The sequence below is a fragment of the Triturus cristatus genome, chromosome 1_2 (genome assembly GCF_964204655.1).
Source record: "Triturus cristatus chromosome 1_2, aTriCri1.1, whole genome shotgun sequence".
Taxonomy (NCBI): domain Eukaryota; kingdom Metazoa; phylum Chordata; class Amphibia; order Caudata; family Salamandridae; genus Triturus; species Triturus cristatus.
In genome coordinates this window covers 169100120-169118592 of record NC_140580.1, presented here as the reverse complement: position 1 = coordinate 169118592, position 18473 = coordinate 169100120, and the positions used below count along the sequence as shown (strand labels likewise).

The following is an 18473-nucleotide window of genomic DNA, read 5'->3' as shown; positions in this document are numbered from 1 at the left end:
CGAATACAAAGAGGTGTAGAATGCAATCATTTCTGCTTGCACCGCTTCCTTGCCGGCAATCACCTCTCCGGTACTATTACGCAGTTCACTCACGTACTCACTGGCCCATGGCTTTTTTAGGAGGCCTGCCAATGTCTTCCCAGCTCAAGTCCCATCTCCATATTGTCGTGCCTGTGCCTCCCTGCCCAGGTAATGCGTCTCTTTGTGCGGCCTCCTCAAACCCCACTTTTTTTCCTTTGATGCGTCCCAGGGTTGCCGGGCTGTTGGACTCAAAGTACTCTGACTCGAGATCCTGAATTTCCCCCTCCAGACACTGGACGTCCACCCTAAGTGAGCGCAGTACCCCACCTTGCATGGCGATACACTTGCCCTGGATAACCACCTTAAAAGACTCCCATAATACAGAGGTCGAATCCACAGTCCCACTGTTTATCTCAAAGTATTCTATGATATAAGCATGGATTGATTCTCTAAAAACCTGATCCCGGAGTGCACCTGATGGGAGCCTCCAACTAAAGGGCCTGTGTGCCACATCCGGCAACGTAAACTTCAGCAGCACTGGTGCATGGTCAGAGAGAGATCGGGCTAAATGGTCATCCGTGAGTATCCACGCGACACAAGCCAATAATCGATTCTGGACCAAGTCGGGCCCGCTGAGGAAATGAAAGTGCCCTCTCATTTGAGTGGGTGTCGACGTCCCCAGACGTCCACCAACTTATGGTCCTCCATGATGGCTCGTAGTTGCTCCTCTGCCCTCGGGTGGGGTCTACAGGAGTCGCCAAACCGATCCATGCTCTCATCCAAAACCATATTAAAATCCACCTAATCCGCGTCACCACCCCCCCCCACCCCCCCCCCTGCCAAGACTGCCCCGGATCCGAGCAATTCTATAAGCCTCCAAACCTCACTTAAAAATTGTGCGTCGTCTACATATGGCCTGTAGACTGACACGAGCCTGACCGGTCGCCTCCCCAGCTCGCCTGCTACAATTACATACCTCCCCTGTGGGTCGCACAGCACAGCATGCGTAAACCAGGGAAGCCCCTTCCTGAGGATTATAGCTGTTCCACTAGCATAATTAGAGTAGCCTGACACGAATTTCCTTCCTATCCATCCTGCTTTGTCGCGCGCAATTACTGCTAGTTAGGTGTAGCTCCTCTAAGAAGCAGATGTCTGCCCCTTGTCTGTGTAGGTATGCTGCTACCAGTCTCACCTTTCGACAGTCTTTCTTTAAGCTTTATTCGGCACATATAAATGACCATAAAAGCACAGACATAGAAAACAATAATACATTTTAAAGGACATTTCAACTAAAATTTACAACTAATAATTACAGTCAATAATTCATGAGTCAATTCATATCATTTACATAAACATATGAAATTGATAGTCAGAATTCATTAAAACTCATACTTTTCCTGGAGTTGATGCACTGATTTAAAAATGTAGCAGTATAAAAACAAGTATCTGCCGATTGCAAGTTAAAAATTAAAGCCATAGCATGTTTAACTGTATATACTCCGTATTTAACAGAGGTTTCAAAAATGCTATACGAAAACTTGTGTACAGTTTGCAAAACAGCAGAAAGTGCACAGTGCTCTGTGTGGATACATCATCACACCTACATGGCCTAATCGGATATTTCTTAATGTTTGGATGGGCTACTAAACAATGTGCCATCCCAAATCTTAGTCTGGTTAGCACGAATTTGTGTGAATGCCTAGTCACCATAGATAGGTAAGATGGAAAACCCTCCGCTAAATTATATCTATTATAAAAATGACAGTAGACAATGATCCGGTTGCGATTGCTCGCTTCCTTTCCACGTATGTCAGAAATATACTTTTAATTTCCGATTTGGAGATCAATGATGCTGCGCTGGGATCATTTAAAATATTCAAGTTAAAAATGTCTGAAAAACAGACAACAACATATTTAACCCAGGGACTATCTCTATTTGTCCAAACGCAAACAATCCTCAACAATAGATCTATTAAATAACTTCTCATCGCCAAGCCAAAAAGACCGCCAAATCATCAGTGGCCTAAGCGATAACAGATCAGTTAGGTAATTGATGGCTAGTTCTCGGTGGCTTAATTCAGTTGAAGCTGAAGCGGGCAAAAACAGGAGTTTTTTTTAAAAACATATTTTCCTCTAACTGTAAGTTGTGAACACAGCTATAGCCCCATACTCCTGCCCCGTACAGTGCTATAGTCACACATCTAGCTTGGTAAATCTGGAGCATATCCCTGGTACGGCGGTCCCCAACCTTTGCAGCAAATCTGTATATACCATGGGTATTCTTTACCATTTTGTTCCGGATATTATTAAATTCATTATTCCACTTCCTGTCGTTAGAGAAGGTAATACCTAGGTAACAAAATTTGTCCACCTGTTGCACCTTTTCACTATCTATAAAAAAGGCATTTAACATTTTAGCTTTAGCCCCACAAGTCATAGTGTATGTTTTTCCCTTATTAATTACTAATTTTCTATATTTGATAAAGGAGGAAAAACTATCCATTAGTCGCTGTAGTCCAACAGAAGTTCTAGAAAGTAAAACGGCGTCATCTGCGTATAATAACACCGGCACCGGAACACCATTGATCTGGGGAGCATCAGCATTAACTTTTTTTAAAATAGCATCAAATCCATTAATAAATAAAATAAATAGGAGGGGAGCTAAAACACAGCCCTGCCTAATTCCTCGTTTAACACAAAATTTTGGGGTACATTCTCCTCTAGTTCCAAAGCGTACACTGGTTTTCAATTTCTCATATAGCCTAGCGAGAAAGAAAATTATGCCTTCTGGTGCTCCTAGCTTTAACAAGGTTGGCTACAGAATAGAATGATCTACCATGTCGAAAGCACTGCTCAGGTCTGCAAAGAGCCTGGTTTCGCTTCAGTATATTTCCCGATCAGTAAATCAAGATTGATGCACTGGTCGAGCATACCCTGGCCCTTCCTAAATCCATACTGGCTCTCGGCCAGTATGCCTCAACCCATTCCTCTAATCTCACGAGCATAACTCTGCTCATGACCTTGACTGATGAGTCAAGGAGAGAGATCGGGCGGTAATTCTTAGCGTCAGACCTGCTTCCCTTTTTAGGTCGAGGACCGTCCGGTCTGCCGAAGGCAGAACCGGAAGTCGGAGATTTAATGTTTCTGAGAGTGGCTCTTTAGCCCGCCTCTCTTTTTGCCCCTCCTCCATTGGCTGGCTTCCCAAACAGTGGCCAGCCATTGGAGGAGAGAGCCGTCCCTCCAAATAGGCTCCGTCTTTTTCAGATTCGGGGGCGTGTTCCGTGCTGTTCTTTCCACTTTTTAGCTACGCCCCGAATCTGAAACCACCGCTGCGTTTCTCCGAGGCATTTCTGCTTCGCCTCGGAGAAAGGCAATGGTGTAAAGGCAGTGCTGTGCTTGTTTTACATTCCCAATCAGGTCTCTCAAAAATCTCTTGTGGGTAATAATACACTTCACACGGATTTTGACCCTGTCCCTATTTGGTGTACCATGTGCCCGGTGCCCCACACTGTACTCTCCTTAGATGTAAATGGAAAGCATTGCGCTTTCTGGGCATCGTGTCCGCGACAGCAGCACTGTGCCCGCTCTGCACAATGCCTTGCCATTCAAAGCCCGGTGTGATCTTGAAATCCGATCCTGGCTTTTCAGAATCTGATTGATTCGTTCGGCTCTGGGAAGATGTGTACTTCGGTGTGTTGGTTCGAATGATGCGCATCAGTGTGCGGCTGTTAGACTCCTCGTGTCGCGCGCTGGTCCTTAGCTGGCACTCCACGTAATGACGGGTGACGTCTCGGCAGCATCCCCGCAACCACTGAAACTTTGCAAGGGATGCTACTTTGTGTCAGCTCGTTGTGTTTGATTGTGGAGCGTGTTTGTGAGCTGTGAGTGTGCCGCTGGTTGTCTCGGTGCTTCTAACATCCATTGCTACCCACCACCACTGTCCCGGCCTCACTCGATCCACACTGCTGCCCCTATATCTCAGGGTGTCGGGGGTGTATTTTTTTTTTTTTTTTTTAACTTTCTTTATTCAACATTTATACACAGTACACAGCTTATGCCTACAACCTCGTGGGCCGGCAGCGTAACAGGAGAATGAAATGTAATGTTGTACACAGCGGTTCATCCACAACCCGCAAGGGGCCGGCCGCGTCAATGTGTTTAACAAAACGTATATCGATTAAACGGATGAAGGCCGTCCGGTTTCTTAATCCCTGGCTTGGACAGACCCCTCCGGGCAACAAATATTGATGGCCACCCCACCCCGTCTCATGTCACAGTATCTTATTATCTCTCCCTTCAATGCGTATCCCCCAGTGGCGTATGGATTCAATGATGCCTCCCCTCCCATCTCCACCTCCTGGTATTCCCCCAGCCCGATTACCCGCAGCGTGGAAGCCGCATCTCTAATCCGTCACCGCTGGAGGCCTCCCTATATGTATGTAGTGGTACAGCTGTATCCGCCCGATCCCGTCGTCTAAGGCTAGCGTGTATACAGGGTAGGTCCATTGGGTGCGGTGTCTCATGACCTGTTCAGTAGAGCCTTGAATGTTGTGTTATGTTATGGGGTGTGAGAGCAGGTATGTCGTGAGAGGGCTCCATATGTCCAACGGCCGAGAGGCCGCGGGCAGCAATTCCGCGTATAGGAGCAACGTCTCCTGACATTTCACCATGTTACTGATCCAGTCCTTGAATTTCGGGGCTCTTCCCCTTCCCCATCTGCAAGCTATCAGTCTCTTTGCCATAAGAAATGCGATTGTGGCGAAGCTGCGCTCAGACTTTCTAATAGTTTTTGTGTAGCCCAGTAACGCCTGCACCGGAGATGGTGACAATGGTGTATTTATCATCTCTGATATGCCCGAATATACCAGGCCCCAGTATTCAGTCACCTCCCGGCACCCCCACGCCACATGTAAGAAATCTGCCGCGGGTGCATGACAGCGCCAGCAATGGTCATCCTCCCGAAGGCCGAACCTATGCATGCGGGCTGGTGTCTGATAGAGTCTATGCAGAAACTTGTAGTGAATGACCCTGAACCTGCAGCTGGAAGATATTTGTTCAGTTTGTGTGCAGCAGAACTCCCAGATGTCGTCTGCGATGGGTTCTCCCAGTTCTCCCTCCCAGCCACTTCGCGCCCTGCAATGCTCCGGCTCCAGACTAGCGTGTGTTAAGTGATAGAGGTGCGAAACCGCATGCGCTGGGGTAGTGGCTTTGAGCAGCTGATGTAGAGGGGCCAGTGTGGGTGGCTCGGCCGGATACTCCGCTGTTAGTGCTCTAATCCCGCTCCGAAGTCGTATATATATAAATGTATCCATAGGTGTGGGTGTAAGGTCAGCGAACATGTGTGCCTGCGATCTAAACCGACCATCATGGTATAGGTCTCCCCACGTTTTGATGTTGAGTTTGTTTAGGAAGATTTTAAATATTCGTTCCTGCAGTAGAGGTATGTCGGGATGGTACGACAATGGAAGCAGCGGAGAGTATGGTAAGGCTGTATTAGTTTTTTCCGCGATGCGACGCCACGCCATGACTGTGCTAGAGACCGTTGTGGTGTCAGCAACTTGGGTCACGGGTGTACTAAATAAGGCACCCTCCAGCGGAATCGGGTCTGCCAACCAATGCTCCACTGCTACCTGAGGCAAAAAGGGGGCGGGGCGGATCCAATAATGTATATAGTGTGCTTGAGCGCTATAGTAGTACAGTTCGAGTTCTGGTAGGTCAAAGCCGCCGTGCGCGAATGGGCGAGTCAAGACCTCCCAGCGCAATCTTGATTGTTTTCCCCCCCAGACCAATCTGATGAGTTCAGAACGCAGCATTTTGAAGAAGGGCCTACCTGGGTAGTATGGAATGTTGAGAAAGAGATATAGGAGTTTAGGCAGGATCACCATCTTGATGAGGGACGCGCGTCCGGCGAACGAGAGTGGTAATGTGATCCATCTGGTCACGCAGCTTTGGATATGGTCAAGTGCACGGCCATAATTCATCCGCATTAGCTCGTCCCGATCTCTAGTGAGCTCTATGCCCAAATATCGGACCTCTTCTGCGCACCATTTCAGAGGATAATCGAGGGTGAATGGTTGGGCCGCTGTCGTAAGCGGGAAGATAGTGGATTTTCCCCAATTAATATGAATTCCTGACATTCCGGCGAACCGGATGAACTCTCGCAGCAGTGGGTTTAGGTTATCGCATGGATCACGTACATATAGCGTGATGTCGTCTGCATATAAGGAAACGAGTACCTCTCGCTGTAGGCAGCGTAGGGCCTTCTCCCTGTGGTGCTGTCGGAGTCTGGCCGCCAGTGGTTCTATCGCTAAGGCGAACAGCAATGATGATAAGGGGCACCCCTGACGTGTGCCCCTGGATATTGCAAATGCGTCGGATATCCGACCATTTACTCCAACCCGGGCAACTGGTTGACTGTAAAGTGTATGTATCCACTGTGTGAAGCCTATCGGCATTCCCATGTTTCGAAGTATGCAAAGGAGGTAGTCCCATTCTAATGAATCGAAGGCTTTAGTGGCGTCTAAAAACACCGCCACCATTGGCAAGCCGGGGTCCACATTTTGTAATATGGAGAAGAGCGTGCGCAGATTGTATGAGGTGGCTCTGCCCGGTATGAATCCAGCTTGGTCCGACAGCACCAGTCCCCCCATCAGCAGCTGCAGGCGATTGGCCAGGACCTTGGATAGGATTTTAGCATCACAGTTGATTAGGGACAGCGGCCGGTATGAGTCACAACTCCCGGGCGGTTTACCGGGTTTCAGCAGGGAAATGATTAAGGCTTCCTGCATGGATGGGGGAAGGATTCCCGACTCATGGGCCTCAAGGTACACCTCATGGAGCACCGGTATAAGGAGATCCGCGTAAGCCTTATAGAAGTCCATAGGCAGCCCGTCTAATCCAGGGGCCTTCCCAGGAGCCATCTGGTTAATAGCATCCCTTATTTCGTCTTGGCTTATGGGTTCTGCCAGGAATTCTCTATGCCTGTCCGGAAGCCACCCTAGAGTGATCTCCCTCAGATAATCATCCATGTCTAGGAGTCCCGTTCTGGTAGTTGCATATAGTGCGGAGTAGTGGCTGACAAACGCACCTAAGATTGAGTGTGTATCTCTTAATGGCTGCTGACCGTCTCCCTCCAGTTCCAGGACGAAATTGGAGCCGCGTCGGGGACGAATGACTCCCGCCAGGAAACCCCCGGGGCGTTCCCCCTCTCCATAAGCTCTAGCCCTGGAATGTTTTCCCCGAAAATTCACCTCCCTGTCTGCAGTGGTAGTATATTCTGACAGTGCTTCTCGATATCGGGCCTGAGCCACGTGGTCCGTGGGAAAGTCCGGCTGGGTTTCTAGTGTGCGGAGTGTGTTTTCCAATGTGTTTAACGTGTTGGGTAAAACCCGCAAGACGCCCGAGCCCTTGGATATGCAACTGCCGCGGATCGTAACTTTCAATGCCTCCCACAGTGTGGCTACCCGCTCTACAGATCCTTTGTTATGGGATATAAAATCTTCGATGTCTTGACGTATTTCAAGGCGGAATAGATCATCCAGCAGTGCGTTGGGGGGAAGTCGCCAGGAAGGGGGCCCTCCCAGTATGTCCGGCAGTCGGAATCTAGACAGCACCGGAGAGTGATCGGAAAAAGTGCGGCTAACATGCTGTGCGGCAGCCATGGAAGGGGCCAGCCCCCGAGACACCAATATGTAGTCCAGGCGGGACCAGGTAGCATGAGCCATGTTCCAATGTGTACCCTCCCTATCGGTCGGGTGAAAGTGTCGCCATGTATCTACCATCTCCTGATTATCACAGATGTACCTATGTGTGTTGGTGTAGTGGTGCGGGGAAGGGTTAGACCTGTCGAGAGTGGGATCCAGGACCGCATTGAAGTCTCCTCCCCATATGAGATGTGTCGAGCCCACCTCCCTGATCTTGTTCCAGAGGGCAATAAAACTACTCGGGTCATCGCAGTTCGGGCCATAGGAGCATGCAATGGTGATGGTATCTGCACCCATCCTCCCCCAGGTGACGCAGTATCGTCCCTCTTTGTCCGATGCCTCCCCCAGTGGAGCATAGGGGACACTCCTTTTTATCAGTATTGCGGTACCTCGAGCATAGGATGAGTATGCTGCGAATACCGAGTGTGCCGCCCAACGTGCAGCGAAGGCGCCTCTATGGAGTGGGTCCATGTGGGTTTCCTGCAGGAGTGCTACATTAACGTTGAGTCTGTCTATCGCTCCCAGTATCTGACGCCTTTTTCTCGGGTCGCCTAGGCCTCTGACATTCCAGGAGATGACTGACAGCCGTCCCCCCTCCCTGCTATCCATCTGCGCCCCCCGGCTCATATCTTCGTCTAGTTAATCGGGGGTTACCGGTGTGGACGAGCTCCCACTTGCTCCTGGGCCCTGTCCCCACGGATGCTTCAGAAGGTGAGTATGATATGTGCATTGTGGCTGTATACATGCTGTGTTCAAACAAAATAACAACTATCCCGTAAACCCCCCCACCCCCACCCACAGCGACATCCCAATTATGCCGAGCATCTGCCCCCACCCACAACAATACAACAACCCAAATCATAGACTGTTGGGGAATACCCAAGTGGGAAACGCTAGGGCTCCAGACCCGCCACCCCAACTCCCCCGATTTTGCACCCGCCGTCCGCTGGGTTAGCAGCGGCAAGCTATGCGGGAAGGGGGGAAGGGTGTGCCAGGGCAAGATCAAGTTGTAGAGCTACAGGCGTACACTGGACGCAATCGGGGCATCAATATATTTATCATAATTCCAAGTGCCTAGAGTCCATCAAAGGAACCAGCAAGTAGCGAGGGTACCTGGGCGGTACAGGCTATATAGATCTATGCAGAGTCAGTTTAATGAGGAGTAAGCATAACAAACCTACCCTTCTAGTCAGTCCAGCGCTGATGTGGGAGAGCGAGCGCCTTCTCTCCCAGGAGAAGTTCGGGCAGGTTCGTGAGCGCGCTTGTGGTCTTTTAGGAACAGTTCCACCTGGGACGGGTTCTGAAATATGTGCGTCTTGCCATGGGTGACCACCCGCAGGCGCGCCGGGTAGAGCATGGAGTATCTAATGTCGCTTTGAAGTAGTCGCTTCTTGACTGCTCCAAACTTACGGCGTGCCTCCTGTACAGCCTGCGTGAAGTCAGGGAAAAATGAGAGCGTAGTGTTTTCATATTGTACAGGTTGTTTCTCTCGTGCCAGGCGTAGTAATGTATCGCGGTCTCTGTAATTTAGGAATCGGATAAGGATTGGTCTCGGGGGCGCTCCGGGAATGGGACGGGGACCCAGGGAGTGATGGGCCCGCTCCACCACAAAACATGGGGAAAAGGCCTCCGTGCCAAATAGTTCGGATAATAACTTCTCTATGAATATTTCCATTTTCCCTACTACTGTTGATTCTGCCAGACCCACAAGGCGCACGTTGTTGCGTCGCGAGCGCGCCTCCAAGTCCTCGTTCTTATCGGCTATCACTTTCAATAACCGTTCCATCTGCGAGACTGTGTCGGAATTCGCTACAGCGCCATCCTCAAGCCCCGAAATGCGCTGCTCCGTCTCCTTGACCCGTTCTTCCTGTTGGTCCAGGCGGTGCACCACAGAGTCCAGTCTTCTGGACATGTTATCGATCTTTGAGTCGATGGAGGAGAGGCTTGTCTGCATGTTGAGAAGGAGCGCCTTCCAATCCACTTCCTCCGCCTCTGTACCCTCCGAGTCCCCTTCTCCCGTCAGTGGGGTGCGGGTTTTCTTCTTTTGGGTCTCGAAGGGGAGCTTAGATTGTTTATGATCTGTCTTCCCCATGACTCTGGCGGGACAGGCAGCGTCTTCCCCCACTCCAAAGCTCCAGAGCGGGCCTCTCCGATCAGTGCAGATCTAGGCAGGTATGTCGTGCCGCAATACCGCCGGTCCGTTTTCCGCTTCAGACTCTCTAATTCCCTCGTGATGTTACACTCTGGCGTTGGAGACGGTCTCCAAGGTCAGGAGCCGAATCGAGGCAGCATGTCCGTTCGTGCATATGTCGCCCGGTCAGTGGTGGGGTAACGATGGACACCCCTCACCGCCTCGAGTGCAAGTATTTATGGTCACCACAAGCGATGTGCGTGAGGCGAAATGTCAATGGGGAGCCCTCCACCACCTCCCGATGCAACCTCTCCAACCAGGCAGCGACGTTCCTCACCTAAAGCTTGTGGCGGGGTTCGGCAGGGCGATAGGAGCCTGAGGGGCACTCCTACAGTAGGCTCCCCCTCTCTGTACGGGCTCTCAGGCGTCTGGGTGCTCCTCTTTCGCAGGTAGGGCGCATGGGATGCCGTCCCCTAGATGTGCGGGCCTCATCGGGGTTGCGCGCTGTGGCAAAGCGCTCCTCCGGTGCTCCCGGGCGGCAGGCTCGTCAGGCGGCTGTCAACCCGCTACTCACTTCGCCTTCGTGTCCCTCTATCTCCTTTGCATCGTATCGGCTGCAGGCTCCTCAGCGCTGTCTCCGGCAGTCCGGCGATGTTTTGAGCCCCCGGCAGTTTCGGGCCTAGGACCCACGTGTGAGCACCGGAGTCGCGTTACGTGCCCGCCGTCTCTCCTGCGCCGGCGGCCAGCAGTGTCTCCCGCGGGGCCTGTCAGGGCAGATTGCGTCGCCGTCTCCGCACCAATTTTCGCCAAACTTGCCTCAGATGTGCAGCCACCTCTCAGGAGTCAACGAGTGTCGTTACTTTCAGTGGCCAGGGTACAGGATGGGTATAGCGAATGTTTGAATTGCCCGGCTGGCGAGAGCCTCACATAAGTGCGGCCATGTCGGTCTGGTGCCCTCTAGCGCCCCGTGTCGGGGGTGTATTTGCGGATGAGGTTGGTGTGGGCGCAGTTTTGCACTTCTGTGGCTTAAGATGTTGGCTCTGCTACGCTTTCACGCGTGAGTTTTGTTGGAAGGTGGCAGGGAGATCTGGTGTGCTGTGTGAGACGCGACCACATCTGCCGTTTGTTCTGTCACTGTGTTTGTTGATTGGCATGGTTTGTTCTGTCACTGCGTTTGTTGGTTGGCAGTTCGTGTTCCTTGATCTTCACGATGTGACACCGATCACTCAGTGCATGCCTCTCTTAGCTGGGGTGAATTGTGGTACTACACACGTGACGTCAGCGTGTGACACAGTTCCTTTCACATCCCATGCCCCCTCTGTTGAGGGATTTGTGAGTTCCAGTTGTTTGGGAGTCTGGCAGGTGGTGCGGAAGACCAGCCTGCGTGAATGTTCTTATAATTTGCATCCTGTGGAAAATGTCATGAATTTCTCCTGTAGATTCGAGGTATAACACACAGATCCCAGACACCAGCTGTGTTAAGTGTGTTACTGATGGAATGGTATTGTCTCCTTCGACCTCTCTATGCTGTAAAGCCGTCTTTTATGTAGTGGATGGTACTGGCAGGTGGTTACTTAGGTACCCATAGGTGTGAGAGATCCTGTGAAACCGGTGTTTAGTGGGACGTGCCACGGCGGTGCTGTTTGCTCGTTTCCCGTCTGTACTGTAGTGCTAAGAGGGTCAGAGGAGTAAAGTGACACGGACAGTACGACAAGCTTAGACCTCCCTGGACGGTTATGAAAGGCTCGGTGGCGTTAAGTCGGTGAAGGGTGACATTTTAAGTCTTATCCGGAAATAATACCGCTTTGTACCGTTACCGCCAGTGCAGCGGTGTGATAGGTGAACCCATGAAGGGGGTTGTTATTAACAGTACCATTTTCTGTACAGCCTCAGAAGGTCCGTCGGCGCTAAGTTAGTAAATGATGACAGTGTCTGTTTTCTAAGTATATACCGCTGTGCGCCGTTACCGCGAGACTCGTGGTGCGTGTTACCGCTGTGTACAGTGCCCTGAGGGTCAGCGGTGTGAGGACGGTGAAGGGTGATATTAACAGCACTGTTTGCTTATACCGCTCCGTACAGGGACAGGGTGATCGGCGACGTGAAGGTGTAGAAGGGTGATATGAATTACACCGTTTCCTTATATCGTTCCGGAGTAGCGTGCTACTCGCCGACAAAGCGCTTCGACTTCTCGGCAGGGGTAGTAAGCGCTATATAAATGCAATTACAATACAGTGACGGGAGGATCAGGGTGTGTAGGCGAAGAAGGGAGGTATGGACAATGCTAGTTGCTTACACCAAGCAGCACAGGTAGTGAATGGTCGGCTTTGTTAAAGCAGGTCAGGGGGGACTGACAGCGCTGTTTTCTTAAAGCGCTCTATACAGACAGTTGAGTCGTTTGTGTCTTGTGCGCGCTTTTCATTGGGAGCTTGTGGAACTGTGGCCCTCTGTTCCTGGCTGCCACATAAATAACTTTAAACTGAAGAGGTCTTGAACGAAGAAGCGCTGTTCTCTGCGAACACTTCAAGAATGTTCTTTGGCGCTATACATGCAGATACGTGAACTCAGATGACGTGCTCTACAATACTGATTAAGTCGTCAACAACTACGTTAAAAATCCTTATGGCCATCTAAGTCCACGCTGCAGGTCCCGTTTATATTTATCTTCACCTTAGATAATTTGTGTTTGCCATAACTCCCTCTACCTCACTACTCCACTCTATCTCACTACCTCACTATCTCACAACTTCTCTCTCTCAAAACATCACTACCTCACTCTCTAGCTCACAACCTCACAACTTCACTCTCTCTCACTCACTACCTCAATCACTCTCTATCTCACTACCTCACTCTTTCTATCTCACTAACTCACTTTCACTCTCTCTTTCACTACCTCTCTCTCTATCTCACTACATCACAACATCACTCTATGCTTATATATCACTACCTCACAACATCCCTCTCCCTCACTACCTCACTTTCACTACCTCACTCTCTCACTACCTCACTCTCTATCTACCTCACTCTCTCTCACTACCTCACTCTCTATTTCAATACCTCACTCTCTCTCTCTATCTCACTACCTCACTCTCTCTCTGCTAATGCAATAGGTATCGCATATGCAAAAAAAAGCTAATGCCAATAGAAATGACAATGCCATTTATTTAGGGATACAAAAATGATAAAAAAATGAGCAATACCAATAGCTCTACCTATAATATTGCCGAGACCATTGCATTGTAAATGCTTGTTATAAATTGGCACAATAATCGATTCGCCCCAAGTTACAGGGGCCTCGACACACACAGCTGTATTAAAAACAGTAACCAGAAGAGGACCCCAAACATCTGGTGCAGCCTTGTAAACATCTATAGGTACCCCATCCGGGCCCTGGGCTTTCCCTCCTTTACTAGCACGTATGCCATGTTCAACCTCACTCACAGAAATGTCCAGGGGCAAAACAGCCCACTTATTGGGGCTGGCATCAGTGACACTGTTAGAGTCAAAAATGCTAGAGAAATAGGCAATCCAACCCTCACTTGATACATTAGAAGTCAGCTCGGGTATTTTTTCATCCCTTACATTTTTTCATCCCTTAAAAAGGACGAGTTAACCGTGGCCCAAAATAAGGTGCAATTCGATAACTCTGCTGCTTGGTTAAGGGAGTCCCAAGCCTGTTGCTGTAGTTCACGCTTCCTCTGTTTGAGCACACATTTATATTCCATTCTCAGTTTAATTATCAAATTTTTGTCCCTGGGCTTCACTGCTAATGCCAGCTTGAGGGCAGTTAATGTGGAAGTGCAATGGTGATTGAACCAACCCGGTCCAGTCCTACGTTGCCCGCTATTGCGCCCAGTGAACTTGGCATCAATAGCTTTATTAATTTTATTAAAACAATATAAAACCTTCTCAGAATCAGAACTATTTTCTAAAATAGAAACTATGTCCAGCAGGCTCTCCTTAATTATGGAGCTAATTAATTAATCGGCCCTTTCACCTGTCCATCTTAGCCTTACACCATTAATCCTGTGTGGTTCTACATTAGTAATTGTAATTCCTACATCCATCGAGCTACCTACCCAAAGAGTGGTGTCCAGAATGATGCGGTTATGATCACTTAATGTAGTTACTTCAATTCTGGGTGGGTCACAGTAAGAGATAATGTTGGAGGATATGATCACATGGTCAATGACAGAGCTGGTATGCCAATTTTTAAAAGTGGGAATGGATAAACCATTAACATCTTTACAACACTCCACTATTTCCAGGTCATAACAGCCCCTGAGCTTGTGCAATGCTTCCCCATAACTGCTATGCCCGAAATGCAGGACATCCCAGCCAGCATTATTAGTAACCCCACAGACCTTTTGTGTAGACAATTCGCACAATGTAGTATTAAAATCCCCTACCCAGATAAAGTCAAATACAACATTCTCTTCCAAACATAAATTTTCAATAGCACCGGCTAAGTCTGTTACTACTTTGACCCGGGTACCATCAAAAATATTGTTGTAGTTTCGACAGTCATTCAGACCATGCACATTCCATGTCCCTGCTTAAATCGCATTCACCTCTGTAATGGCCGCAGCCATCTTTTGGAACATACAAGATCTGATATACTGGGTACCCCAACACCACCATTTGCCAGCAGTCTCACCTTACGGCAGTCGTTCACACCACGCACGTTCCATGTCACTGCTTTAATCACAGTCTCCACTTTGACACTCTCACCCATCCTTTGGATCATGCAGGTCCTGACGCCCTGGGGCCCCCAGCTCCACCATTTGTCATTGCAGCAGGGCCAGAGAGAGAGAAAAGGGGGAAGAAGGAAAGAAGAATACAAAGCACATTGTAACGCCCCCAGATCATACCCAATCAAACAAGCACACCCACTTCAGCCCCCCCAACATGGCTGACCGCCAAAACCCTCAAACCAAAAAGGTCAACTATGGGCAACAGTTAGAACATCCCTGGGACTCATCCCTGGGGGTGGCACTAGGTACTCTAGAGTACCCAGCAGTTAACAATTGTTTGAATGAGAGGCAATATGATAGCACAGGTAATCAAATAAACAGTAATGTTTCAACATAAAGCATTTCACATGTGAATGTTTTTTTTGTTCTTTTTATTTTCCTTGTTGCACTTCATAAAAACAGCCAGCCAACGCGTTTCGCCCAACCTTGGGCTTCTTCTGGGCATTGATGAATGTTAAATAGCATAAATGCCCTAGCATTTTGGGATACTTGTATAAAGTGAACATACATCTAGCGTGACCAGAATTTTACCCTCAGTTCACTCAAAATCTGATCTCACACTAAGAAGATCTTTGGTGTCTTAAATATATAAAGGAAAGTTACAAACAAAAGGTTGCAAATAGAGATCAATATATTCAGTTATTCTCTCGTTTGGGGAACCGATATAATGAACCTGCCAGGAGGAAAAGCCCCACGTTTATGAATTTTGGGCAAAATGTATCTGCAAGGGGCCTTTGGTGTGGGACTGAAAAGATATCGATATTTTGTCTAAAAAAAACAGGGAAGGTTCCTTAAAATGTTTCTTTGCTCATTAATCACATTTGCATCCTTAAGTGGGTTATGTGTGAGTCTCTCATACACAACACCATCAAACAGTTGTCGATCAATTTCCTTATTATACTCAACCCTTTTCATGACCACATTATTACCACCCTTAACTCCTTCTTTGATGACAATGTGGGGTTCTTTAGTAATGGAGTTTAATGCCTGTCTGTCTTCTTTAGTGATGTTATTTTTAATGTGTTAGTAACCCTTCATATGAATATCTTCCAACTTTTACTGTTCCTGTGTTAACCTCCTGATAAATATCCATGAGATTGTCTGTCTGGTATGAGACAAAGTGTAAAGTTGTATCTAGTTTTGAGGCTACTGTCCAAGTAGATTGGGGATTATACTTAAACCCACCATGATGTGTGAAAGAGAGGGAGTGGTGTCCTGTGTGTTCCAAAGAACACACAGCCTATATGTAACTTGTGTCTTTAATCAACATATTGCGGTCCATGGTTACTGGAAGCTGAAGAACCCGATATAGTTCCTTTCCATGAAAGTATTTATGGAGTTTACGTTTACGACTAAACTTGAAAAAACCAATATGCAAGTCAGAAAAAGTAGGTACTGACGTGAACAAACATCAAGTACTTTGCTAAGGATCGCTAATTGATGAGTGCTGAGGTTGTAATCCGCAGGATTCACAACCGATATGTCATCACATTGAAAATCAGTACCATGCTTTTCTGATCCGTGAATCAAGTTCTCTGATTGCCTGTTGCTGATCCCGTAGTTACCTCCTCTTTCTCCTTTTTGTTTTTCTCCTAGGTGTATGTGAATACGACCCAATGCGACTATAAAACATATGTTGATGTCTGTGGTGCAGCATTGTCTGAGTGTTCTTGCATTTTGCTACTTTTATTTCACCCTGCTTTGTCATTTTGAGTCACCTGGCACGCTGTGGCCATGTGCATATAAGCTGTAGTCATTTCAGGTATCGCGGGTCCTTTATTTCTTACAGACCTTGAATGCTTTTGGTTCAGCCTGTCTGTCTTTGTCATGCGCTTGTATTGCAGCGTCCACTGCTAATGATAGAAGGCAGCATTAATAAAGACTAATTCCTCTTTATTATTTACTTTTTTTCATCACTGTTTTCCACTGCCCTATTTGTATGTTCTGCTCACGTTTGCTTATAAGCCAAAGCTGCTAAAGCATAAATGATATAGTTGTCATTAATTTTATGTTGAATTGGTTTAACTTACTGCTAAGAGAAAGGGTTCTTTCAGTATTAAGCTATCATTTCTGTTTCCATTAATTGACGTTGCTTGGTAAACCTCTAATGAGCAGGATTTCATTATTGTTTGACAGTTTGATTACCGTTGCCGGGCGAGGCAAATAGTCTGTTTCTGGGTCATTGTTACTGGAAGCTTCATGCCTATTAATTGATTGTCCTGTTGTTCTACGTTTAGGTGAATTGTGTAATCTTATAACGCTGGACGTGGCTCACAATCAGCTTGAACACCTACCAAAAGAAATTGGCAATTGTATACAGATCACCAACCTTGACTTGCAACACAATGAACTCCTGGACCTGCCGGAGACTATAGGTAAATCGCTGCAGACCCAGATGAGGTCTCTATACGTTGAATGTTTTATTTGTTGAATGTGATGCTGTGATTAGGTTTGCCTTCATAGATACAAGGGCTACTCAAATGATAGATTATTAATTTAAGAACTTACTGAAGAACCCACTAGCTCTAATGAAATATTGGCGACCAGACTAATCAGACCATTATATTTTGTCTTTCGTATATGGTGAATCAGTCCTCAATTCGGTGTGGTGTGGCTGGGGGGTATGTCATGTATCACAGAGCCATCTAGACAGGATTCCAATGTTATTTGGCCTATACGAAGAACTGATCTGTTACAGCATTGCATTGGAACAATCCTCACATTCATTAGACCCTCTACAGAACGGGGTGGCTACTTCTGATCTTAATATTGTGTTGACAAAACTCGTGATTCCCCCATTTGTAGCCATTACTCATGCTCCCTACTGATGTTAACATGAAAAGTAGTATTTATAGTTGCAGTCACTTCCTAGCGCAGAGTAAGAAATACATGAAGGACGATTTTACATCTAAAAGGTACACCCACACCATTGCCACATTAAAGTCTTCATCCTACTCTACAAGCATAATCTACAGAAAATAGTCTCTTTTGCTACTTTTTCGCAAGCATGACAAAGCACATAGAATTGGCTTTAATGTGATAAACAGAATTTGTGCATTCAACACATACAAACAGCATTTTGAATGATTGTGTTTGCACACACTGACACAGTAAAGCCAGACCTATTGGCATTGCCAATGTTTGTTTCTGTGGGTCTCTGTAACATGTGGGTTTGGTCGTAAATCTCTGTGAACATAATGTATGTAATCTCATAGTTCGAATAAACTAGATGCTATCCCAAACTCAGCCACTTGGTGGTGAGCGAAGGCACAGCATTTGAATTCAGAATGGCCTCTTGCTGTAAAACAGTATCATTTTGGTCATGTTTTACTTATTATTTGGAGAGGAAATAGTAGGAGGTAGAACTCAATCTTTTTATGTTAACTAGGTAAGCGTGTTACCACTAAACCGTTACTGCAAACCGTGTTCACAAGACCTGATCAGCTGAAAAAAATGCACGATCTTTTCGTAGAGTTTCCCCATCAACGGTTGTTATCGCTGCACGCCCTTCTCAACTAGCACACATGTTTAGGTACGCAGACGTTGATCTAGACACTTGATCTCATATTAAATTGTTTCTAATATCCTAACAGTTTGACTTCTATATAAGTGGTTTGGGATCTGCCATTATCAAAAATATTGAATAACCAGAAGTATGAGAGTTGCACAGGAAGGCACATCAATTTGTAGCAGACGTCTGTCAGCTTGTAATTTTTTTTCCTCCAGGCATACGTCAATTGTGACATATGCCTGGACAAGTTAATTTATTTTATGGTTGATTTACATATAATTAAACGTGCTTCATCGGCATTGCTTAAGAGTGTCAAAAGAGTGGTCAGGAAAATTCATTGCAAACGAGGTGAGCAC

General features: G+C 47.4%; 1 protein-coding gene across 1 annotated transcript in view; it reads left to right on the top strand.

Annotated features, from left to right (window-relative positions):
* The window catches only part of SHOC2 (SHOC2 leucine rich repeat scaffold protein), a 352564-nt gene that overhangs the window by 109442 nt on the left and 224649 nt on the right, over window positions 1–18473 (top strand). The window contains exon 3 of the mRNA XM_085603417.1: window positions 16844–16981. Within this exon, the coding sequence (XP_085459543.1) occupies window positions 16844–16981 (138 nt within the window). The remainder of the gene's footprint in view (window positions 1–16843; window positions 16982–18473) is intronic.